This window comes from Schistocerca gregaria, chromosome 7 (assembly GCF_023897955.1).
Source record: "Schistocerca gregaria isolate iqSchGreg1 chromosome 7, iqSchGreg1.2, whole genome shotgun sequence".
NCBI lineage: Eukaryota > Metazoa > Arthropoda > Insecta > Orthoptera > Acrididae > Schistocerca > Schistocerca gregaria.
The window spans coordinates 344,493,154-344,519,129 of record NC_064926.1 but is presented as its reverse complement, the minus strand read 5'-3'; the positions used below and the strand labels follow the sequence as shown (position 1 = coordinate 344,519,129).

Genomic DNA, 25,976 nt, shown 5'->3' with positions numbered 1-25,976 from the left:
TGATTTGCAAAGTAGTTATGCAGATGCTGGTGTAGAACATTCCAACACTATGAGTGTGATATTTATCAGTGTTATGTGTATGTCCAAGAAGTTAAATAAATTACGAAATACCATTTATTGAGTAAATTATAAAAAACATATATACACTCTTTATTAGAATGTACAGGTCACTTGACGAATAAGTGAAGCGTAAAGCGCTGTTGCCGGACCGAGCAAGAGTCAGTTAGGGGCGCCCCCACAGACTGGGTGCTACCGCGGCCACAGCCTGAGGTTGACTCCGTTCATCGGCCTGAGGACGAGCTCGCCGATCAGCTGGAGGTCCTCCAGCCTGTCCACCGTCTCCACGCGGAAGTTGCGCAGCACGTACGACAGCACCGCCTTCTCCTCCAGGATGGCGAATTTCTGGCCTGAAGATTCCAACAGACACGTAGTAATTCGTTAAAATTTACTCTGCTATTTCTGGGCAAAAAGGACATTCCTGGTAAGAGAAGTCTACTAGAATGAAACACAGGTCTTAATTTGAGGAAGAAATTTCTGAGAATGTATGTTTGTAGCACAAGCATTGTGTGGTTGTGACACATTAACTGTGGGAAAACCGGAACAGAAGAGAACCTCTTCATTTGAGATGCGGTGTTAAAGAGAATGCTGAAAATTAGGTGGAATTTTAAGGTAAGGAATGAAGAGGTTCTCCGTAGGTTCGTCTGGCAAGGAATGTATGGATAACACTGACAAAAGAAGGGGCAGCATGATAGGACATGTGTTAAGACATCGGAGAATAACTTCCATGGTACTACCGCGAGCTGCTGAGGGTAAAAACTGTAGAGGAAGACAGAGATTACGGTACATCCAGTAAGTAAAGAAAATGTAGATTGTAATTGTTAGATGAATAGCACAGGAAGGGAGTTCGTGGTAGGCCACATCAGACCTATCAGAAAACTGATGAGTCAAAAAATGAAAACTTTTCTGGGCACTAGCCCCTTCAGCTTTCGGGGTTCACTTGTCGTTACGACAATAGGAAACAGAACAAACTTAATTTCAATTGGTAAAGCCTGGTAAGTCCTAGGATCTTCCTAGTTGACACTGATGCAAATGAATTCTTATGTTTTGACATTAAACCTTGTCCTTTACATTATATGTGATAGTAACTGAGAAATAAAAACATTGATTTTTATTTTTCTGTGCAGCTTTGAAGTGAATGTGGTACAAGAAAATAGAGAATTCACAGTGAAAGACAGTCGTGCGGTGAGTAAGTATATTTTTGAAAGAGAACATCGCCAGACAAATTTATGATGGTTCTCCCCATAAGCTGGGTGGTAGCTGTCCTTCCTACTCCGCTGTCAAGAACTGGGTTGCTGCCTTTAAGACAGGTCAGCTCAATCATAGTTGGGGAGACCGTGGATGCTGTTCATTCCATGATCTCGGATTATCGGAGGATAACTGCTAAACAGATATCAGAGACTCATGGCATATTCCGAAAGCGTGTCGGTCATATTATTAACGAGGTTATCGATATGAGAAAGCTCTCAGCCAAATGGCTCCCAAATATCTCAATGCAGACCAAAAGTGTGAATGGATGGGTGTTTCACAGTCCATTCTGGTCCAGTTTCGTTGTGGTTCTGCGGCATTTTTGTATCGCCTTGTCATCATGCATGAAACGTGGATATACCTTTATGATCCGGAGATCGAAGAACAGTCCAAAGAATGGAGACACAGCCGTCCTTTACGTCCAAAGCAAGTCAAAACACGAAGATCTGCAGACAAGCTGCAGGCATGCGTCTTTTTGGCTGAGGATAGAATCCTACTTTTCGACAACTTATAATAAGGTAAAAGCATCACATAAAAGTACTCTGTCGACCTTCTCGACAAACTGAAGCAGCTACTGGCCTACAAACGTTGTGGAAAACTGAGAAAAGGAATGTTGTTTCTGCAGGACACTGCCAATCCTCGCAAGGCGGCCATCCGGCAGCAAAATTTTGCAAAACTTCACTTTTAAATCCACAAATAACCATCCTACTCGCTCGAATTGGGTCTCACAGACTCATATCTGTTGCCAAACCTCAAGAAAAATCTCAAGGGGGGAAAATGTGAAGATTTATGAACATTGAGAAGTAAGAAAGGCTGCGGATGAACGATTTGCAGCACAATCGAAATCTCTCTCTCTCTCTTAGATGGGTTAAAGAAGCTGGACCAAAGACGCAATGAATGTGTTGATCTCAAAGCGAATATGCTGAATAAATTTTCCCAACACATAACAACATCTGTTCTTTACCCCCTCATACTGTTTGAACAGCTGCTCCAGTGCCACGGAACCTTTATTCCGCATAGATATATATCTATTACTATCGTGACTGTTTTTTTTACTTTCGAAAATGTGACTGGCAGGAAAAAGCTTGTGAATTTAAACTCCAAAAGTATAAGTGAAATTTTATTCAAAATTTCTATTTTAATTGCTGTGGAAGTTGATGTGCACTACGAAAACACTTTTCGTTCACGATTGATCCATTACCGGCATCAATATCGATAGTAGTGTGTCGAAGACAAGATTCGTATACTATGGACATATACGTCAAATGCATCACCGTCCGCTACAAGTTCTTTTCATCCACCAACACAAAGGACATAACTTTCGTTATACCGGGAGACACCACGCTAACACATAGCAACGAAACCTCTCGCTTGAATCTCACTTTTAAGCTGCTATGGCATCTGACACTTAAGATCCAAAGTTGCGACGTTGTAGCGACTAGCACTGCCTGCAGGTAGCCACTACTAGGCTCTGGTAAAACAGCTTCAAAATCTCATTTGATATAGATCTCTATAGTGTGTCTAGGCATATCAAAGCCATGTTTTTAATTTCAGTTAGAGCCCGAGTTATGGTAAATTCATTGAAAAAGGATGTATTCTCCCATCTTTCCAAAGGTGAGTATTGCATTGCGTTTGGTATGCATAAGCTTCGGAGCACGACAATTTCCCACTGTTTAACTAGTGTGAAGCTCTAAGTCTGTACCCCGTACAAATAAATGCGCAAAAATGCGATATTCAAGCATGATACAGATTTCTACACTGTCCACTACAAAATTCCATCAGAACAGGCCTCGGAAGTCCAACGGCGCCGACCGACCGCCGTATCCTCCTCTACAAATAGGTTTCATTGGATCCAGAGCTACCGCTTCTGAGTCAAGTAGCTTCTCAGTTGCCCCCACAAGGGTGGAATGCAGCCTGCTTGCCAAAAGCGTTCAGCAGGCCCAGACGGTCTCCCATCCAAGTAGCAGTGAATGCGGACAGCACTTAACTTCAGTGATCTGTCAGGAACTGGTGTTACCACTGCGTCAAAGCCGTTGGCTCTGCAGTCTCTAAGCATGTCAAAAATCTGTTCTTAATTTTGATTGTGGCTGGAGAAAAGTTTTTTTTCTTGGAATAGGTGGAATTTTCGCATCCGATTAAGTTTGCTGCTGAAAACTGGTAGACATGGTACTTTGCGCAGCAGAAGTTGCAACACAGGGAGAATCAACATTTTCTGGCTGCCAATGGTGTACTGGTGACGGGATCGCTCCAACCCACTAAGAGTCAGATCTTGACTACTTACAGTCGGATTATAGAACGTCGTAAGAATTTTAAGAAGAGTAAAGTATCTTTGGTTGTTATATTGTTTATTGTTCGGGCACGTATTTGTATCAGACTTCTTCTACCAGTTTCTAGCCATGTTTGAACGATGTTATGGTTCTGAGGATTGCTGATCTTAAGCAAAGGAGAACTCTCATCGAAAGTTCAGCGATAGTGGGAGTCGCGGTGGATGCTGTCTATTCATACATGAAACCATGCTTCGTACGCCACCGAGAGCTTTTAAATTGATGATACAAACAAGACAGCCTTCATAGCTGACTAGATGAAAGTCACAGAAAATTGTGAATAAAGGAAGTGACTTCATTTGGGAGACACTTCCGCATCATTAATTTGTGGATAAGTAACCTAAACTATTGGCTATGGGAACAGCGATTTAAGAGATAGAATGATTTTGAACATTCTCCAACCTCTAACGTAGGACTTATTCAAATATAATTACCGGTTTGTGTTAAAAACGAGCAATGCGTTTCAGTGAAAGTAGTATTTGGACTATTACCATAACAAAATTCTGGCACAAAGTAAAACTGCTGTACTCGAAACACCTAAATCATACATAAGAAAAGACCAATAACAGTTCATAATCTTAGATATTTACTAATTCAAAGCAAAGAGAGGGAAGGGAGTATTAGAGTTACAACACTTTGTGCTAAACTGTGGCTGCAGAAAAGTTCAGTCATTTGTCCCTAGCTCCATAGTGGTGGAAATCTCTGTTGACCACTGAAAACTATTTCCTGTACTGCTTTCTCTGCCATCTAGTTTCACTTGCACTGTCGACCATCTGTACTAAATATCTCTTCAATTTGTATTTTGTATGAACAGTTAAATTTCAACCATATTCTAAAAGTCTCAAAAAATTTATTCCACAACTTTCACGCAGTCCGCTGTTGATCAAATATTTTATATGTACAAGTGCCACAGGTAACAATAACAGTTGGTACATAGGAGTACAAGGAACATTCCAGTGGTGCAGGAAGTAATCTCTCGATGTGGAAGGCTGTTAGTATTAACAATTAACCAAGCAAAGAACAACCTACTCTAAGGAGATTACTGAGAGTTATATAATGGTGACAAGTAGAGTAGCACTGTGTGTTCTGGCTAGAAAATCGCTGATGTCAGCAGTTTTTGGCGCCAGCTTTCCTGGAATCCCAATGTTAGAGGTATTTTATTCCCAGAATTCCTTTCCCCCTCGCCCTCCCACAGCCCCAGTAACCCCATGGCGATTGCCAGATGGCACGATGGCGTTGAGACAAACACTTAAAGCCGTTGGCCACTGGGACTGGAGGAAGGGGGAGGTGGGAGAGAATTCCAAGAAAATATGCTTCTGACATTGTGATTCTGGGAAAGGTGACATCAAAAAGTGCTGACATCAGCGATTTTCTAGCCAGAACCCACAATGCTGTAATACTGTCATGTCACTGCATTAGTGAGATCAAGATTTTATATCCTAGCGGAATAAAAGTCGTATTTAAAAGATTTGATGTCTGTGTCTTCCATATTAATGAAGATATAAGAACTTATTGATGAGTCTCTGGTCACTGTTCATATTACAGAAAACAGATTACAAATGTTGTTAATGAGTTAAAAATAATTTGAAGTGGAAAAGTTACGCTACATTATATACATCTATGTATACTGGAGATAGTTTGTCGTCACTTTCCTCAGACCTATTACGATGTCTAGTGTGCACCAGTGTCATGCAAAGGACTGTGACGAGTGTGTTTACAGTGCAATGCTGGGTTTGTGTTGTTTGAGTGAAGGGAAAGGAGGCAGTGAAACCTGTTGCCAGCGCATAGCCTACTGCTCTTAAACAGCATCAAAGGGCTCAGCGAGCTTAACATCCCCATGTGACAGAAGGATCGCCATCAATAGTGTCAGATGCACGCACTCCACGACACAAAGCATAGCACTTTAGGATTTAATTCAGGACACTGGGGCAAAGACTGGTGATCTTGATCCAACCATATCTCATACACTTGTCGGTTACAAATGGTAGCTGTGGGAAGCTTCCATCACAAGGATTCGAAGTGGCTTACCTCTAAGCTGAACGCCACAATACAGGCGTGTATTAGCGATTTTGTCTGCAGAGGCCGCTGTTTGGGAGACTCATTCACATTATTGATATGTGGATTAGGGACATAAATTTAATGGCAGTGGGTACAGTGATTTAAGGACTGAAAAGATTTTTAACATTCTGCGTATCTCTAATGTAAGACTTATCTAAATGATACTATCGATCTGTGTTAAAAACGGACGTGAGTTACTGAACAGCACTTTTGGATTGTCACCACTATGAAATTCAGACAACAAATAATACTGTTTTAGTTCAAACACATAAATCATATATCAATAAGAAATAAAAACAGTTAATATTGATACACATTCTCAAATTTTTAAAAAAACGATACAAAAGGGGCAATTGGAGGTAGAACATTGTAGAATTAAGTTGTAGCTGCAGTGAGGGTCAGTCACCTCTTCTTAGATCCACAGTGTTGGAAGTTTCCTCTGTCCAATGGAAGTTATTTACTTGGCCGCTACTTCTATCATTTGCTTGGTACTTTACTGACGAACGTTTACACAAAATATCTCTACAATCTGTATTTTTATGAACTGTTAATTTCAACTATATTTTAAAATTCTCATATTAAGTAATTTCAGAACCTTTTACTACAACATTTAAATTGCCCACTGTTAGTGAAACATCTCTGCCCATACGTCACAGGCAACGGCAGTTGTTACACAGAATGTTCATTCCATCGCTTAGAGCGGAAGGCTGTTAACAGGAAGATGCAGCCAAGCAAAGTTGCTGTATGGATGTATTCTGACGCAGAAAAATGCAAACTTCTGTTTATGAAAAGTTCATGGCTGAATCGCGCTTATTAATACAGTTGTGATGACTTACTGCTGTTTGTTTCACGAATCTGCTGGTCACTGTGGTGAAAGGTAGCTCAAGGTTTGGTTTATCTTAGTCCATTGCTTACTTCAGGTGTAAAAGATATGTGTCGACTTATGATTCTTGGAGTGATCATAAATGCTTTATAAATCAATAAAAAGGAATATATTGTAAGCAATTAACAATACTATTGTAAAACAAGAATTCAAAACATTATCAGAAACATTTAATTTTCAAAAATTAATTTTTAATTTGAATATATGAGAATCGTAGCATTTAAAATGTAGTATTATAAACGTATGTTGAAAACTGAGTGGACGGTTAAAGTAAGAAATGGGAAACTTCTTCGCAGAATTGCTGATGAGAAACGCTGACAACAAGAAGAGACAAGATGGTAGAACATTTGTTAATATATCATGGAATAATTTCCGTGCTAATATAGGGAACTGTAGAGCGTAAAAACGGTGGGTGAGTGCAGAGACCGGAATATACTCAATAATTAACTGGCAGTGTTAGGTGCACGTGCTACTCTGGGGTGGTACAGATGACGTGGCAGATTGTCTCTCGTTTTGTGTAAGAAGAATGTAAACTGAGATAACTATAACGAAAAAAGATTGATGTAACCGTAGGCTTCCGCGGCCGTTGTCAATGTCAATAAAATTGGGCTCGACAAAAGATACAACTGACAAGTTTCATGCCGCCGGAGTTTATGAAATCGAGTGTGAATGTGGACTGGTGTATGTAGGTGAGACTGGGCGTCCAATAAGCACGAGGCTAACTGAACATGAGAGATATATCCGCCTCAAACAATATAGCAAATCAGCGGTGTCAGAACATCATGAGCAGTGCAGGATGAACATCGAATTTCGAGAGGCCCGAGTACTGGCGAAACAGCCGTTTAGTTTGAGGAGGAAGATTAGAGAGGCTATAGAAATAGCCAAGCGACCAGATAATATGAACAGAGAAGACGGGTACAGACTTCCAGCGTCTTGGCTGCCTGCTGTGACAGCTTTGCGGAAGGACAGCTCGCGCAAAGCAACAGGCGTGCGGTAGGCCACAGCGGAGGATGGTTCACAGAGCGCTGACGCGGCCTAGCCGATACTAGGCAGTTAGTAAACAACGCTACGCTGCAGCCGTCGCTAAGTCTCCTATTCGCCGATTTCCACCAATGGCAGACAGTAAATGAAACTCCAATGGAAAACGCCTATTTCCGCCAATAACAAGACGCAATGCAAACGCCAATAAAATGAACTCCTAGTACCCTTCCTCCTCATCCTCACATCCAATCACAACACTCTTCCATAGTATATATGTACCCACACTTGCGCTCATTCAGCAGTTAGCAACACACCCTCAGGAAGGCGTCTTGCAACAGACGCCGAAACGTTGGAATTTTATAAATGACAATGCGGTCTCTAACCAAGAAGAATTTTATTGACAAAAAAGATTGACTTATTAAGACCACAAAAGTTTGCTTATAGATAATACTCATAGCAGAAATTTGTAAAAGTCAAATTATAGTCCCAGTTAAAAAATAAGTGAGAACAGAGAAGACTGATTTTAAGTTGCAATCAAGGTAAGTACTAAATGATTTCAAGTGTGCATCTCATTTACGTGACTTCTTGTGTCAACTGCATCAGATGCGAAATAATGCAGCGAATACATTTTGTAGTCTTGAAAGCTTAGAGAGTGCAGTAGCCATACGTCTTACCGATACAGTTTCGTGGCCCCGCGCTGAAGGGCACGTAGGCGAAGGGGTGCCTGCCCTGCACCCTCTCCGGCAGGAAGTTGTCCGGGTCGAAGCGATCAGGGTCCGGCCAGTGGTCGGGGTCACGGTGTGTGTGCCGGATGTTGAGTGTTATCAGGCAGCCCTCAGGAATTTTGTAGCCACCTGTGAGACCAGAAAAGTGTGTAAGCAATACCTAACGTACACTGCATGTTTCACACCACTGTATTTAGACTAAAAAGATTCTGCGAAAGTACAGATTTCGCTTGGGGCACAAGTTCCACCTAGTAGGAGGATCTGCAACGAATTGACGCATGGTGCAGGGAATGGCAATTGAATCTCAATTTACGCAAGTGTAATGTGCTGCGAAAACATAGAAAGAAAGATCCTTTATCATTTAGCTACAACGTAGCAGGTCAGCAACTGGAAGCAGTTAATTCCATAAATTATCTGGGAGTAGGCATTAGGAGCGGTTTAAAATGGAATGATCGTATAATGTTGATCGTCGGTAAAGCAGGTGGCAGACTCAGATTCATTGGAAGAGTCCTAAGGAAATTCAATCCGAAAACAAAGGAAGTAGGTTACAGTACACTTGTTCGCCCACTGCTTGAACATTGCTCACCAGTGTGGGATCCGTACCGAGTAGGCTTGACAGAGGAGATAGAGAAGATCCAATGGAGAGTAGCGCGCTTCGTTACAGGACCATTTGGTAATTGCGAAAACGTTACGGAGATTATAGATAAACTCTAGTGGAAGACTTTGCAGGAGAGACGCTCAGTAGCTCGGTACGGGCTTTTGTTAACGTTTCGAGAACATACCTTCACAGAGGACTCAAGCAGTATATTGCTCCATCCTACGTATATCTCGCGAAGAGACCATGAGGATAAAATCAGAGAGATTAAAGCCAACACAGAGGCATACCGACAATCTTTCTTTCCACGAAAAATACGAGACTCGAATAGAACGGAGAACCGATAGAGGTACTCAAAGTACCTCCGCCACACACCGCCAGGTGGCTTGCGGAGTATGGATGTAGATGTAGATAGTATTTGCTTTTGGAATTGTTTAGTGTAGAGTAGAGGCAACTATAATACACCAAACATTGAAAACACCGAGTGTATGGCTCCGATTACCCTTAGAACTCTTTCGTATGTTTCTTACTATTGATTAAATAACGTAGCGTGGACTATAGAACATAGCATTTCATGTCCTGAGGATTTTTCTTAGGTCCTGGAAAACTTTTGCACTTATTAAACGGAACCTTCCCTCTTGCAGCATACCATAAAAAAGTAGGAAATAAAGTAAAGTGGAATACTGAAAACATATCTAGTGCAGGAATAAGACAGCTACACAGTGAACTGAAATACATCAAAATTACTGTTTTAGTTCCTTATTTAAAAACATTTTTAAGAAAGTTCACATACTGCAGAGGAACTGGCAAATAATAGTGAAAACAAATCATAAGCGCTAGGATCAGAGACCAAAGCTGAAACAGGCATTACAGCAATCTATTTCCAAAATCAAGACAGAGGACAAAAGTATTTTAAATCTGTTCAGATCTAAGAACTGCTTAATGAATTATTTTTAAATGTAAACAAATCAAACATTACTGTAGAAAGTTGCATACATAAGACAAATTTCTTTGATACTCAGAAATGTGAAGGTGCAGCTTTCAATAGACTTAACCAGACTACTGCAAAATATACAGAAAATGCTATGCAATCACTAAAAGTAAAATATCAGTAGGATGGGACGAAATATCAATAAAATTTTGAAGGCATTCTCTAAAATAATTGTGTAGTCACTGTTCACAGTAGTTAATCAATCCTTTGAAAAAGGATGTTTTCCAGATACAGTGTAGTATGCAATATTTAAACCAGGAACAGAAAAAAAATCAGAAGAGAGCTTATGTCAAACCTTCGCCCAATCTCTCTTCTCCCACCACTATCAAAAATACTTGAAAAGGTTGTCACAATACGCATTATTTCGTAAGATCAGTATGGATTTCAGAAAGGTAAAAGCACATTATTTTCTGTCAACCAGTTTGTAGTTAAAATTAGCTCCTCTCTAGACAGCTCTCTGCATGCCACATTTGTCACTTATCAATGGCTTTGGACAGTGTGTACCACCGCTTACCACTCTCTAAACTAGAAAAATTAAAGATTATAATCATAGTATTAGAACGGTGTAGGTCCTACCCAACCAACCGAACACAAAGTGTGGTTGCAACATCATGGAGAGGAAATTACGCTTCACAATGCAAAAATATTTCACAAGGAATATCCCAGGATTGTCGTCGGTCCCATTCTGTTTCTGTGTTACATAAATGACCTACCGCTTAATACGGAGTGCTACTTATTTTATTTGAGGATGGCAGAGTTGTAATCATTGAAATTAACAGTACCGACCAAATTCCTCAATCTGTCACAAATACGTTCGAAAATTAAGTACCTGGAGCAATTTAATTGGGTTAAAACCAAACGTGGAAGAAACTCAATCACTGTAGTTTAAAACAAAACAAACATAGTTAAATGGTGTTCAAATTCATCACAAAAATCAGAATTTGCAGGCATCTAGCTAAGTGAAATTTTAAGGAATACAGTTAGGTAAAGATGTCTCATAGAGTTCACATACACAGTACCTTGCAAATGAGTTAAATAGCCTAGTATGTCCAATGATGATATTGCACAATACTATCAGCATGAAGATAAGGAAAACAGTATATTAGAGGTACTACAAACCGTAGTAAGGTACAGAATTATGTTTTGGGATAGCTCGAATCGTATGTCTTGAATACCAAAACTTCAAAAAACAGTCTTTTGAATACGCTCAAGATAAAGCGAAGAAAATCATGTCACCAACTCCTAAGAAATCTAAGTATATTAAGTGATCCCACACTGTATATCTATACACTGATTTTCTTTGTACAAAGTACCCTGGTTTATTTGTAGCAAATGATTTTCAACATGTTAATGACACCAGGAAAGAAAATAATTTTATGATGCCCAACCACAACTAATACTTTACGCCCACACTCTGCAGTATATGTGTATAAATTTACAACAAAGTAAAGAGAGAAGAACTGCTCAGTATTTATCTGGAAACATTAAAAAATATTGTGAAAGAAACTAGTATATATATGTTACTGTTCAGCTGAAGAGTTCATGACGGACGATCTGAAAATTTAGGATGTTATAATTTGTTGTTGTAAGAAATCGTACCTCCCCCCCCCCCCCCCATGAACCATGGACCTTGCCGTTGGTGGGGAGGCTTGCGTGCCTCAGCGATACAGATGGCCGTACCGTAGGTGCAACCACAACGGTGGGGTATCTGTTGAGAGGCCAGACAAACGTGTGGTTCCTGAAGAGGGGCAGCAGCCTTTTCAGTAGTTGCAGGGGCAACAGTCTGGATGATTGACTGATCTGGCCTTGCAACATTAACCAAAACGGCCTTGCTGTGCTGGTACTGCGAACGGCTGAAAGCAAGGGGAAACTACAGCCGTAATTTTTCCCGAGGACATGCAGCTTTACTGTATGATTAAATGATGATGGCATCCTCTTGGGTAAAATATGCCGGAGGTAAAATAGTCCCCCATTCGGATCTCCGGTCGGGGACTACTCAGGAGGATGTCGCTATCAGGAGGAAGAAAACTGGCGTTCTACGGATCGGAGCGTGGAATGTCAGATCACTTAATCGGGCCGGTAGGTCAGAAAATTTAAAAAGGGAAATTGATAGGGTAAAGTTAGATATAGTGGGGATTAGTGAAGTTCGGTGGCAGGAGGAACAAGACTTCTGGTCAGGTGACTACAGGGTTATAAACACAAAATCAAATAGGGGTAATGCAGGAGTAGGTTTAATAATGAATAGGAAAATAGGAATGCGGGTAAGCTACTACAAACAGCATAGTGAACGCATTATTGTGGTCAAGATAGATACGAAGCCCACACCTACTACAGTAGTACAAGTTTATATGCCAACTAGCTCTGCAGATGATGAAGAATTTGAAGAAATGTATGATCAAATAAAAGAAATTGTTCAGATAGTGAAGGGAGACGAAAATTTAATAGTAATGGGTGACTGGAATGCGAGTGTAGAAAAAGGGAGAGAAGGAAACATAGCAGGTGAATATGGATTGGGGCTAAGAAATGAAAGAGGAAGCCGCCTATTAGAATTTTGCACAGAGCACAACTTAATCATAGCTAACACTTGGTTTAAGAATCATGAAAGAAAGTTGTATACGTGGAAGAACCCTGGAGATACTGAAAGGTATCAAATAGATTATATAATGGTAAGACAGAGATTTAGGAACCAGGTTTTAAGTTGTAAGACATTTCCAGGGGCAGATGTGGACTCTGACCACAATCTATTGGTTATGACCTGTAGATTAAAGCTGAAGAAACTGCAAAAATGTGGGAAATTAAGGAGATGGGACCTGGATAAACTGAAAGAACCAGAGGTTGTAGAGAGTTTCAGGGAAAGCATAAGGGGACAATTGACAGGAATAGGGGAAAGAAATACAGTAGAAGAAGAATGGGTAGCTCTGAGGGATGAAATAGTGAAGGCAGCAGAGGATAAAGTAGGTAAAAAGACGAGGGCTGCTAGAAATCCTTGGGTAACAGAAGAAATATTGAATTTAATTGATGAAAGGAGAAAATATAAAAATGCAGTAAATGAAGCAGGCAAAAAGGAATACAGACGTCTCAAACATGAGATCGACAGGAAGTGCAAAATGACTAAACAGGGATGGCTAGAGGACAAATGTAAGAATGTAGAGGCTTATCTCACTAGGGGTAAGATAGATACTGCCTACAGGAAAATTAAAGAGACCTTTGGAGAGAAGAGAACCACGTGTATGAATATCAAGAGCTCAGATGGAAACCCAGTTCTAAGCAAAGAGGGGAAAGCAGAAAGGTGGAAGGAGTATATAGAGGGTCTATACAAGGGCGATGAACTTGAGGACAATATTATGGAAATGGAAGAGGATGTAGATGAAGACGAAATGGGAGATACGATACTGCGTGAAGAGTTTGACAGAGCATTGAAAGACCTGAGTCGAAACAAGGCCCCCGGAGTAGACAACATTCCATTAGAACTACTGACGGCCTTGGGAGAGCCAGTCATGACAAAACTCTACCAGCTGGTGAGCAAGATGTATGAGACAGGCGAAATACCCTCAGACTTCAAGAAGAATATAATAATTCCAATCCCAAAGAAAGCAGGTGCTGACAGATGTGAAAATTACCGAACTATCAGTTTAATAAGTCACAGCAGCAAAATACTAACGCGAATTCTTTACAGACGAATGGAAAAACTGGTAGATGCGGACCTCGGGGAGGATCAGTTTGGATTCCGTCGAAATGTTGGAACACGTGAGGCAATACTGACCTTACGACGTATCTTAGAAGAAAGATTAAGAAAAGGCAAACCTACGTTTCTAGCATTTGTAGACTTAGAGAAAGCTTTTGACAATGTTGACTGGAATACTCTTTCTCAAATTCTAAAGGTGGCAGGGGTAAAATACAGGGAGCGAAATGCTATTTACAATTTGTACAGAAACCAGATGGCAGTTATAAGAGTCGAGGGGCATGAAAGGGAAGCAGTGGTTGGGAAAGGAGTGAGACAGGGTTGTAGCCTCTCCCCGATGTTATTCAATCTGTATATTGAGCAAGCAGTAAAGGAAACGAAAGAAAAATTTGGAGTAGGTATTAAAATTCATGGAGACGAAGTAAAAACTTTGAGGTTCGCCGATGACATTGTAATTCTGTCAGAGACGGCAAAGGACTTGGAAGAGCAGTTGAACGGAATGGACAGTGTCTTGAAAGGAGGATATAAGATGAACATCAACAAAAGCAAAACGAGGATAATGAAATGTAGTCAAATTAAATCGGGTGGTGGTGAGGGCATTAGATTAGGAAATGAGACACTTAAGGTAGTAAAGGAGTTTTGCTATTTAGGAAGTAAAATAACTGATGATGGTCGAAGTAGAGAGGATATAAAATGTAGACTGGTAATGGCAAGGAAAGCGTTTCTGAAGAAGAGAAATTTGTTAACATCGAATATAGATTTATGTATCAGGAAGTCGTTTCTGAAAGTATTTGTTTGGAGTGTAGCCATGTATGGAAGTGAAACATGGACGATAACTAGTTTGGACAAGAAGAGAATAGAAGCTTTCGAAATGTGGTGCTACAGAAGAATACTGAAGATAAGGTGGATAGATCACGTAACTAATGAGGAGGTATTGAATAGGATTGGGGAGAAGAGAAGTTTGTGGCACAACTTGACTAGAAGAAGGGATAGGTTGGTAGGACATGTTTTGAGGCATCAAGGGATCACAAATTTAGCGTTAGAGGGCAGCGTGGAGGGTAAAAATCGTAGAGGGAGACCGAGAGATGAGTACACTAAGCAGATTCAGAAGGATGTAGGTTGCAGTAGGTACTGGGAGATGAAGCAGTTTCTACAGGATAGAGTAGCATGGAGAGCTGCATCAAACCAGTCTCAGGACTGAAGACAACAACAACAACAAGAAATCGTAAGTTGTGTGTCAATTAAGTTTCTAGTACAGGATGTTATATTAATGATATTTTAAGAAAACTGTAAAAAGTGTTTGTGTTTTGACGAATCTCCTGTACATTAAGCCATGGCTTGAAACAGTATGTTATGAGACAATAGACTTCTGTTCTATTATGTAGCTCGTGTGTCTTTTCTTTGTTTGCTGAAACTACACTCTTAACGCAAGTAAATGAATGAAAGAACTTGCGTCAGCTTCAGGAATTTAGCGTAGACCACAACAAAGTGAAACACTAACCAGAAAGGCAACGTTCCAGGTGTGGTACTCAGTTCTAATGTGCCAGGAACTTTCATAAATGTGCACATTCCGCTAGAGTGCGACAGATTCATACTTTTTGCACCTGTTTGTTGCTTGAATCATTAGTCGAACTTATATATATTATGATGGCGTGACTGAATAAAAAATAATTTCTCCATTCATCAGTAATTATACAAAATTTACGTCATATACGGCCTCGAAAAGTGCCGACGAGAATACTGCTCTGTGACGTTATCTCAGTGGAAACACACAATATCCTGTACGACACACACCTAACAGGAGGCCCCAAAGGCCATTACTTGCCAGTGAGTCACACACGTATTATTAAGCACGATACAATATGGTTTACATTTTAGCCTCTTCAAGTATCCACCTTTTGTCCTCAGAACATCTAGAGGAGATGTAGGTCTAAGGATAATTGAAGACAAAACTAAATACCTGGTTACTACTAGAATACCAACAGCAGTAGATCAGGAAATGTTAAGAGTTGGAGACATGCAGTTTGAAAAAGTGAGCACATTCAAGTATCTAGGCGTGGACATCACTTCGAGAAATGAACTTGAATCCGAACTGAAGAAGAGATTACGGGCGGGAAATGCATGCTACTTCTCACTGAATAGATTACTTTCATCACGGATATTGTCTAGGAATTTAAAGATTAGAATATACAAAACTATTATTCTACCAGTTATGCTGTATGGATTTGAGACTTCGTCTCTCACTGTGCAAAATGAAAAGCCGTTTCGAGTATTTGAAAACAAAATTATGAGGAAAATTTTCGGAGCAAAAAGGGATGACATTAGCGGAGAGTGGCGAAAACTGCATAACGAAGAGCTTCACGAACTCTATTCAAGCCCTGACATAATCATTATTATTAAATCACGTAGGCTGCGATTGGCGGGTCACGTAGCTCGAATGGATGAGGGCAGGGCAGCGCGCAGAGTACTGGTAGGGCACCTAGGGGGAAAACGTCCTGTCGTGAGACCGAGGCGTAGATGGGAGGACAATGTGAAAGCTGATTTAAGGAGCCTAGGTATTGAAGGTGAATGGAAGGAAATAGCCCAAGACAGGGACAGGTGGCGAAAATACGATGCTGCGGCAATGGACTCTCGAGTCTTGTATGACTAGTGAGTAAGTAAGTAAGTAAATAAGTAATACGTTCCTTGCCAGACGGAAATGCACTTTTGATCAGCATCCTCTGACATTTTTCCTTCTTTAATTCTAAATTAATTTCGCAAGGTCACCGAGTTCATCTCCCGCAAAACATTCCCACACCGTGAACGACTTTCCACCATGTTTCACCGTGGGCGTCACACACTGACCTTTGAAACGTTCTCCACGAAATCGACGAACACACGTACGTTAATGACTTCCATTTACTTAAAACTGAATAATGCTTCAGTTTTTATGTTGCTGTGTCCACTGCAATCGTATCACCTTATTATGTTAGCGTAATAAAAGCTTTTTGGCCGCTATTCACCCCTTTAAACCTTATTCATGGGGAGGGTGTTGTACCGTTCAGGTAGAGATCGGACCTGCTCGTATTCTGTGTACTCACTCGCAAATTTTAGGTGCAGTAAGAGTCCTCTGACGTCTACTCTATACACTTACGAGCTGATCTTCCCTGTATGATGTTACTCGGGGTCTACCAGATCGGGAAACAACTGCATTGGCTTCAGTTTGTTGGAACGGCTACAATGTGCACCGTAGATTGTGTTGCACCAACGTTTCTTGCTATCGAGAATGTCACTTGTATTTTCAACCTAATTTTATTTGGCAACCAGTTTCAGCATTTTACTACGCCATCTTCAGGCCCCTGGCCAATGTGAAGGAAGAATCCACGTCGGCTGTGATCCAAACAGGGACTAGCAATAATGGTGTTAGTAGATATTTGATACAGTGAACACTTCAACCATTACCTGCCAATAATGGCGTAGTGAAACGCTGAAACTTGTCGCCAGGGAAAATAGGGCTGAAAACTGACGGCTGAAAGGTGTTTAATTTGACATCCCCCATCGAACAGCCGAGTCTCGAAACCGTCCCTAAAAAGATTGACCTACAGAGATTTGTTGCTGTTGTCTTTCTAGAATAGTCTTTCTCACGCAAAGGTACAATTACAGCACTTTCTCAGTTACAGTCTCCTGCTAGTCTCTCATTAGGGGTTTATATGGAATGAACTTTATCACGTATACAAAAACATTGCCAGATCGTATTGTAAACTAATGTGAACAGACAGCAGAAGGAATGACGCCTAGTAGAATGGAGCAGTTGTCGGTAAAGGCACGTTAATGTTATTGTGAATATTCGTCAACAGACGTCTGGGCAAACAACCACTCAAACACTCAACTGAGAAGCTTAGCCTTTACATGTTTATATTTGTGTTACTATCAAAATGGTGTCTGATAGAATACCCAAAAAGATATCCCTTTTTTTAGCCGAAAAACCGTATTTATGATAGTTGGTAATAAACTTTTGACTGGTAGCGTATGTGGCTCCGTAGCAACTTGATATACGATTTCTTATTTTTCTTATGTTGATGTATTGAGAAGTACAGAAAGATAAAATTTAGGGTTCATGCACAGTTAAAATATGCTGCACATAATTGTGAACAGATGCTTGCACGAAAACGTTCTGAGAACGGCGCCCATTGGATAGAGTTCTTCATTGTCTATCATGCGCTACCAAAATCACAGATTACAAGAAATAAAAATTTAAGTGAAACAGTCTCCGTACGTCGTGGGTTAAAACGAAGTGGAAATCAGGTACGATGTGTTATACCTACCAATTTCGATATCTTTCGTCGCTCGGCGGCCGATGGCAGGCACACTCGGATACAGTCTCAGGGCTTCCTTGATGACCATCTCGAGGTACTTCATGTTGCTCAGATCATGAGTAGTTGGACGTCTCTTAGGATCGTCTCGAAATATGTCATCCAGCTCAGCGAAGACTTTCTCCTACAGGCAGAGGGCAGCGTCAGTGATATCCGTTCCAGGGACGAACAGTTTGCACTCAACATTTCACACGCACTGATATACAAGCATACACTGTCTCTCGCTTGTTCTGGCTGTCTGTCTGTCTCCCCCCCCCCCCCCTCCCTCCTTTCCATCCGGCCTCCCCCTCTCCCCACGCACACGTATGCAAAAACTAAACGCACAAAGAAACATATGTTCACGAACTTTACATCTACATCTACATGGTTACTCAACAATTCACACTTAATTGCCTGACAGAGGGTGCATCGAAACATTTTCATACTACTACTCTACCATTACACTCTCGAATGGCGGATGGGAAAAAGGAACACGTAAATCTTTCCGTTCGAGCTTTGATGTCTCTTATTTTATTGTGATGATAATTTCTCCCTCCGTAGATGGGTGTCAAGAAAAAATTTTCGCATTCGGAAGAGAAAGTGGTGATTAAAATTTCGTAAATAGATCTCGCCGCAAAGAAAACCGCCTTTGTTTCAGTGACTGCCACCCCAACTCGCGTATCAAATCAGTGACACTCTCACCCCTATTGCACGATAACACGAAACGAGCTGCCCTTCTTTGCACTTTTTGGATGTCCTATGTCAATCCTACCTGGTAAGGATCCCATACCACGCAGCAGTATTCCAGCAGAGGACGGACAAGTGTAATGTAGGCTCTCTCTATAGTGGGTTTGTCGCATCTGTGTTTCGCCTTCCCCACAATATTATCTACGTAATCTTTCCAGTTTAAGTTGCTCGTAATTGTAGTTCCTAGGCATTTAGTCGAATTGACAGCCCTTAGATTCGTGTGATTTATCGTTTACCCAAAATTTATCGGATTTCTTTTACTACCCATGTGGATGACCTCGCACTTTTCTTTGTTTAGTGCTAATTGGCACTTTTACCACTTTAATTTGTTGTCGTATTGTCCCAGCAGTTAAACAATAGTAATTCCTTTTTGCTTCATCTTCCCTGCTCTATACAATGATTTCTATTAACACTCTCTGAGTCCTCGATGAAAGCTGTCGCGAACGTGATTGAAAACCTGTGACAATTCAACAGTAAAACTAGCAGTTCTGCTAAAATTTGCGGTTGTACCAAATCTACAGGAAAATATAGTTAAGGATTTACACTCACCTGGACACCAGGGTGATGTCCCAGCAGCATAAGAACCCATGACATGGCAACCGACGTCGTGTCGTGGCCCTTTAAAAAAAGGAAGAAAAACTTAGATGGTTGAAAAATACTTTACGCAATCAAATGTGACATGGGAGATTGTTTGACATATGTGGAACCGCTGAGCTCAGAAGTAGCACTCGATCTTTGGACAACTAGCGCCCACGGATGGCAAGCACACAAATCAATGGAAACATTTTGTATGACTTTGTATGACTGCTACTGTTTTTAAACACATGAAAAGAAAAAAAATCGCAAAATAGAAAATTATTCGTAGGAGGGAAAGTACCGCCACAGCTGTATTTTGGGAATGCATTTATTGTATCACACGACTAGTTTCGGCGGCTCATTACTGCCATCCTCAGGCCCCAGCACTGTTAAAAGAGCATTTGATGTCCTCGGCGCATTTACTGTGAAATCCTTATTACCAAAAAACCTGGGACAGCTTTCATCAGGAGTCTATACTCGATACCGTGTTGTCTCCAATGCCAGATTATAGACCCCTGATGATAGGTGTCCCAGGTGTTTTGGTAACAAGGACCTCACAAATGCACCGAGGACATCAAATACTCTTTTAGCAATGCTGGGGCCTGAGGATGGCGGTAACGTACGGCCGAAACTAGTCGAGTGATACAATAAACGCATTCCCGAGATGCAGCTGTGGTGGTACTTTTTCTCATGTAGATCATCACTTGAAGTCCCTCATCCGTGCAGTAAGCCATAAAAAGAAATTTATTCAGTATCAATTATTGAAATGTAACATACGCCATAATACAAATAGACCAATTTCAGCAGCGGAAATTGTTAACAGGGTTTCTTTCAGTTAAAACAAAGGACCTGTATTTGAGAGAATTGCTTTTACAGTTTCCAGGCAGACTTTCATATTTATTGTTTACTATTTTTGAGGTTTCCTCAAATTACTTAGGGTTCCTAGACTACTAGATAGCTTCGCTAAATAACTTAGATTCAACTTTGAAATAACTTAGTACATTCAGTACTTGAGAGAAAAAGTGTGTAATGAATCACAAACTATGTACAGGACAGTTAGCAACTTTTGAGAATGTCCCTGAAGCATCACTAGACTAGTATAGAATTTGAGGAGGATGTTGCATGCAATGAAGTGAAGCCTGTATAGAGTGTTATACCACCGCAGTTTCTGGAGATGAGCAGAACGTTGTCATACTTTGTCCTTTTCGATGCCGGCCAGAGTGGCCGTGCGGTTCTAGGCGCTGCAATCTGGAACCGAGCGACCGCTACGGTCGCAGATTCGAATCCTGCCTCGGGCACGGATGTGTGATGTCCTTAGCTTATTTAGGTTTAATTAGTTCTAAGTTCTAGGCGACTGATGACCTCAGAAGTTAAGTCGCATAGTGCTCAGAGTCATTTGAACCAATCTGTTTCGATACTTCAATATTTTGTGATATAACATCCCGAAATAACTAGTTTTTGAGACAAATCTTTATTTAGCGTATCATATGGCAATTGATATGCGGAGGTTCCAATCCTAGTGTTTATTTTTTCTATAATTTATCGTTTGTTTCAACTCGCACGTGAAGAACGCCTAATTACATCGTGGTATATGTCCACATTAAATTTGTTAGATAAGTCAATTCAGTGGCTAATAAAACGCAGTAACATGCCAACTCCAACAGAACCAAGTCTAGTAAAGTACGATGGAGTTCAAACCACCGGCAATCACCTAGAAAACGATCCTTGGGTAAGACTGTCAATCCCAGCTTCACATTGCATTTGTGCTACTATTAAATTACATATAAAATAACTCAAATTAGCGAGTCAGGAACGAAACCGCCTATTAACACAGTTTTGTGGCAAAATAGTCTCCCTCCCGTTTCCTGGCACCGGTCTTACGCTTGTTACATAACTATGAAAATCTGTAGGCACTAATTCAGTCATATAACACTAGCGCCAGCGAGGAAACCTCTCCGTAAAGAAATGACAGTCTATTTTTCGGCATCTTGGTCTGTTTCACTGAAGATGACTATTATTTTCTGGATTCTACAGTGGTGGATTTAGTTTTATTTATTTAATCTGATCTACTTAGGGTCACGGGCCCCCTCTTATAACGGATAAGTGTTTCACACATACGGTAACTATTACATCGACAAAAGTCATGGGATACCTCCTAACAATGTTTCGGACGTCATTTTTCCTGGCGTAATGCAGCAACTTCACATGACATGGAGTCAACAAATCGTTGCAATAGTTTTGCAGAAATATGGTATTCATCCATGCTGTCTCAAAAGCCGTCTATAATTTAGCAAATGTTGCCGGTGCTCTGGGTGGCCACATAATTCGCTCGAATTATCCGAAATGTTCTTCAGACCAATAGCGAATAGCTGTGGCTCGGTGACATGGCGCATTGTCATCTATAAAAGTTCCATTGTTGTTTGGGAAGAGTAAGTTCATAAATGGTTGCAAATGGTCTCTAAGTAGCCAAACATAACAATTTCCGGTCAATGATCGGTTTAGCCGAACCAGAAGAACTTATTCATTTCATGTAAAGACAACTCACGCAACTAAGGAGCCACCACCAGTTTGCACAGTGACTTGTTGACAGCTAGGGTCCGTGTCTTCGTGGGGACTGCGCCACACTCGAACTCTACCGTCAGCTCTTACCAACTGAAATCGGGATCCATATGGCCAGGTCACGGTTTCAGAGTCATCTGGTGTCCGTCCGATATGGTCGCGAGCCTAGGAGAGACGCTGCAGACGATGTTGTGCTGTTATTCGTGTCAGCCGTCTGCTGCCATAGCCCATTAGCGGCAAATTTCACCGCACTGTGCCAACGGATATGATCGTCGCACGTACCACATTGATTTCTGCGCTTATTTCACGCTGTGTTGCTTGTCTGTCAGCTTCGACAACGCCACGCAAACGCCGCTGCTCTCGGTCGTTATGTGAAGGTCGTTGGCCACTGCGTTCAAAAATGGTTCAAACGGCTCTGAGCACTATGGGACTTAACATCTGAGGTCATCAGTCCCCTAGACTTAGAACTAACCTAACGACAGCACACACACCCATGCCCGAGGCAGAATTCGAACTTGCGACCGTAAAAGCCGCGCGGTTCCGGACTGCCACTGCGTTGAGTGTGGTGAGAAGTAGTGCGTCTTATCTGATATTATCGGCTCACTCTTGACTCTGTGAATCTCGGTATATTGAATTTCTAACGATTTCCGAATTGGAATGTTTCATGCTTCTAGCTGCCACTACCATTCCGCGTTTGAAGCCTATTAATTTCCGCCGTGCAACCATAAACACGCAAATGAATCATGTGAGTACAAACGAGAGCTAGGCAGTGCACTCCCTTTTTATACCTTGTGTACGCGATACTACAGCCATTTGTATATGTGATGTCGCTATCCCTTGATTATGTCACCTCACTGTACCCATTTTGGTAATGCACGCAGGTTGATGTTTAGATTCTCGGTAGCTGTCTTCAGGTTTACAGGTTTTGCACTTAGTTACAAATGGAGATAAGCAGTTTACACGCGGTATTTGCGATAGGAAAGGAGTAATGACACATCATTTACATAGAATGAAGAGAGTATAGGACCTGGTATCGAAGCCTGTGGTCGCATGATTTTACGTGACTCCACAGTGAGTTTATGGTGCCATACATGACACACTGCTGTCGAGATAATAGGTATGAGCGCGACTACTGTTCGCATGATACGTAGGAGGAAGCTGAAGTAGTGATACGTTTGAAGAAGACAGCATCCGCTTACATTTTACACTGGATGGACTACTGTATAGAAAACTTATATTAGCGTCACCAGCTACAATTATATGAGTTAGCTTATAGGCTGGCAGAATTATATGAATCCAGAATACTTTGATTAAATGAACTACCACGTAGCACAAGTAATATGTGGAACACGCTACTAAGAAATAAATGATGGAGAATTACAGAAAGTTGTCTATTTCTTGTATCATGCTAACATTACATCTGCAAGTTCTCAAACTATATCGAAGTTAACGAACTGCCTTAGAAGGCTACGAGTTTGCTCGAAATTTTCTGTTGAACCGTCTAATTTATGTTATTAAAACATTTTTCCTGAATCGATAATTACATAAGCTAAATTCAGCACATGTTGTCTACACATTAAATTTCAGTAGCAGGTTTACCTCAAACATGAAGGTGTCCACTTCCTCCTGCAGCTCCTGGTCGTTAAGTTTCTGTCCGTTCTCAGAAGCGTCCAATAGCATGTCCAGAAAAGCCACACGTCGCTTCCTACCTGTAAAAGTTTTTTTATTATTATGTGCGAATTTCGTAGCCAGACATGGCATTGTATTGTATCTCATTTATAACTAGAACAGCAAGTACCTATATCATCTTCCTGTGGTGCCTGGACCTGGGCTACATTCGTTTTACGGGCTGACTTCCTTTCGCTTATTACCTGCAACACGAAAGATGTATTCAGTTTCTGGTAGTAGTTTCTTCACACATTAAAATCTAACACTTTAGAAGCTGACACTTTGTACAGTGCTGTTGTCTTCAGTGTTTTGAAGTAATGACTTATTAAACCAAAATGGGAGAAATGATCTTAACACATTATTGGCCGGACTTGTCAGACTGCCTGGTGCAGCTCCCTCTAACTTGTACGTCGATGGAGATGAGATCAAATGTTAAGCACAACATAAATAAGCAGTCCCCGAGCGAAAAAAATTTTCCGATCCTGCGGGAAATCTAACCCTGGACATCACGTGTTCGATTGACGCCTCGGAATTTTTCGCACTTGTTAGCTCATATCTTCTTCGGAATTGGTTATTATATTCTTCTTGAAGTCTGATGATATTTTTCGTGTCTTATTTATTTCTGTCACCAGGTGGAATAGTTTTGTCATGAACGGTATTCCTAAGGATTTCACTAATTCTGAGGCAATGACGTCTGGCTTCTTTACTCTCCAAAAGTCCGTATAATTTTTCTATAGGTGGCGTCTGCCCTTCTCCTAGTCAAGCGTGCTTTTACGTCTTTGCGTTTGTACTCTAGCCATTCCTGCTTAGTTACTTTCCATGTTCTGTCAATCTTATTTTTAGAGGTCTGTGTTCCCTTCCGCCTGCTTCTTTTAATATATTTATATATTTTCTCATTTTACCAATTAAATTCAATATCTCTTGTGTTATCCAACTATTTATAACAGACCTCCTCTGCTTTCTTTTCTGAAGCTCTGCTGAGTTGATGTTTTATGTCTCAAGGCAACTCGTTCTTCTGTTGCAATCTTTAGCCCTATTTCAGTTAAACACGATCACCTCCGTAACCAAATGGATGCAGCGCTGTGAAGAGGCCTGGAACTGAGTCCTCTCATCCTCGTGAGCAGAAATGAGGAGTTGCTTGAATAAAGAAGCAGTGGTGTCACCCGGATCCATCTGTTGGCAGTAACGGCTGCATGGGTTGGAGACATTTTGTAAAACAATAACTTTAATGCTACATCACCATCAATGTAGACAATCAAATAACCACATAGATATTAGCCACTCTGCATATGTTACTCTGCACCAATAATTTGTTTTACAAAGAGTAAATTCACAGAGTTCCAGTGTAGCCTGCTATCACTTCTCCTCTAGTGAAGAACATATAGTACAGGTACATTACCTTTTCGATGCTGTGCATTCCCTCCATGTAGGTCTACTCCGTTTACAGTAATTCGCAAACGTAGACATATACCAAAATTCAGGCTGTCTGACCACGTCAGTTAGAATTTGAGCTTTGTTTCCGAGCTTGCAGTAAATGATAATGAGCTATAGAAAGTCTGTCTTGCTGCCAGAAGAACACAATTTTTGTTTTATTCAATCTATAAATATATTGCACCATAGTTGTGGCATCTTCAATGTTTCAGTCTTGTTTTTGAAGTATAGACATACAATTTTTACGGAGATTAGGAACATATTGAGATTAGATTACTTGTTGTTTAGATCACCTTTGCACTGTACCTTTTCGTACATTACGCGCGCCCTGTGGCTGTCAACGGAAATCACCCACAAATCGATATAAGTACAGCAAGTCATCCGCAACACAAGGACGTTACGGCATCGTCTGTACTGAACATCTGTCTACAGTATAACCTTTATAATAGCCATTCCGGTAAAATGGTAGTCTGTTTTCTTTAATTTTTGTTATGTTTAGTTCGTTCTCTTTAATAGATTTGGAAGTAGCCTTAGCAGCTACCGTTAGACATCACTGGTATCGTCAGCTGTGACACAGTGACTAAACCCTAGTCTGTACTGTTCCCGAAAAAGTACGACAACTCATTTCCTTTTGATTTAATCAGTCACAACTGCAAAGCACTAACACGAATTATTTACAGAAGAATGAAAAAACAAGTAGAATTCGACCTCGGGTAAGTTCAGCTTGGGTTACGGAGAAATGTGGGTACACGCGACTTATCTTAAAAGACAGGGTGAAGAAAAGCAAACCTACTTTTATAGTTTGTGGATTTAGAAAAAGTTAAAATGATTACATACTTTGAAATTTTGAAGTAGCACGGGTAAAATATAGTGTGCGAAACGTTTTTTCAACTTACACAGAAACCACACTGCAGTTATAAGTGTGACGACACGAAAGGAAGCAGTGGTCGAGAAGGGAATGAGACGGGGTTGTAGCCTAGCTTCTTTATTAGTAAACCTGTATAATAAACAAGCAGTGAAGGAAACCCTGCAGAAATTTGGAGAGCGTATTCAAGTTCAAGGAGAAGAAATAAAAACTTTGTAATTTGTTAATGGCATAGCAATTCTGTAAGAGACGAGA

At 40.8% G+C, this 25,976-nt stretch overlaps 1 protein-coding gene across 1 annotated transcript in view; it reads right to left on the bottom strand.

Moving 5' to 3' along the window:
• LOC126282394 (uncharacterized) overlaps nucleotides 1-25,976 on the bottom strand; it is a 370,909-nt gene that overhangs the window by 117,414 nt on the left and 227,519 nt on the right. The window contains exons 7-12 of the mRNA XM_049982052.1: nucleotides 23,556-23,628; nucleotides 23,357-23,466; nucleotides 19,172-19,240; nucleotides 17,849-18,020; nucleotides 8,226-8,405; nucleotides 254-407 (exon numbers count right to left, since the gene is read on the bottom strand). Of these exons, the coding sequence (XP_049838009.1) occupies nucleotides 254-407; nucleotides 8,226-8,405; nucleotides 17,849-18,020; nucleotides 19,172-19,240; nucleotides 23,357-23,466; nucleotides 23,556-23,628 (758 nt within the window). The remainder of the gene's footprint in view (nucleotides 1-253; nucleotides 408-8,225; nucleotides 8,406-17,848; nucleotides 18,021-19,171; nucleotides 19,241-23,356; nucleotides 23,467-23,555; nucleotides 23,629-25,976) is intronic.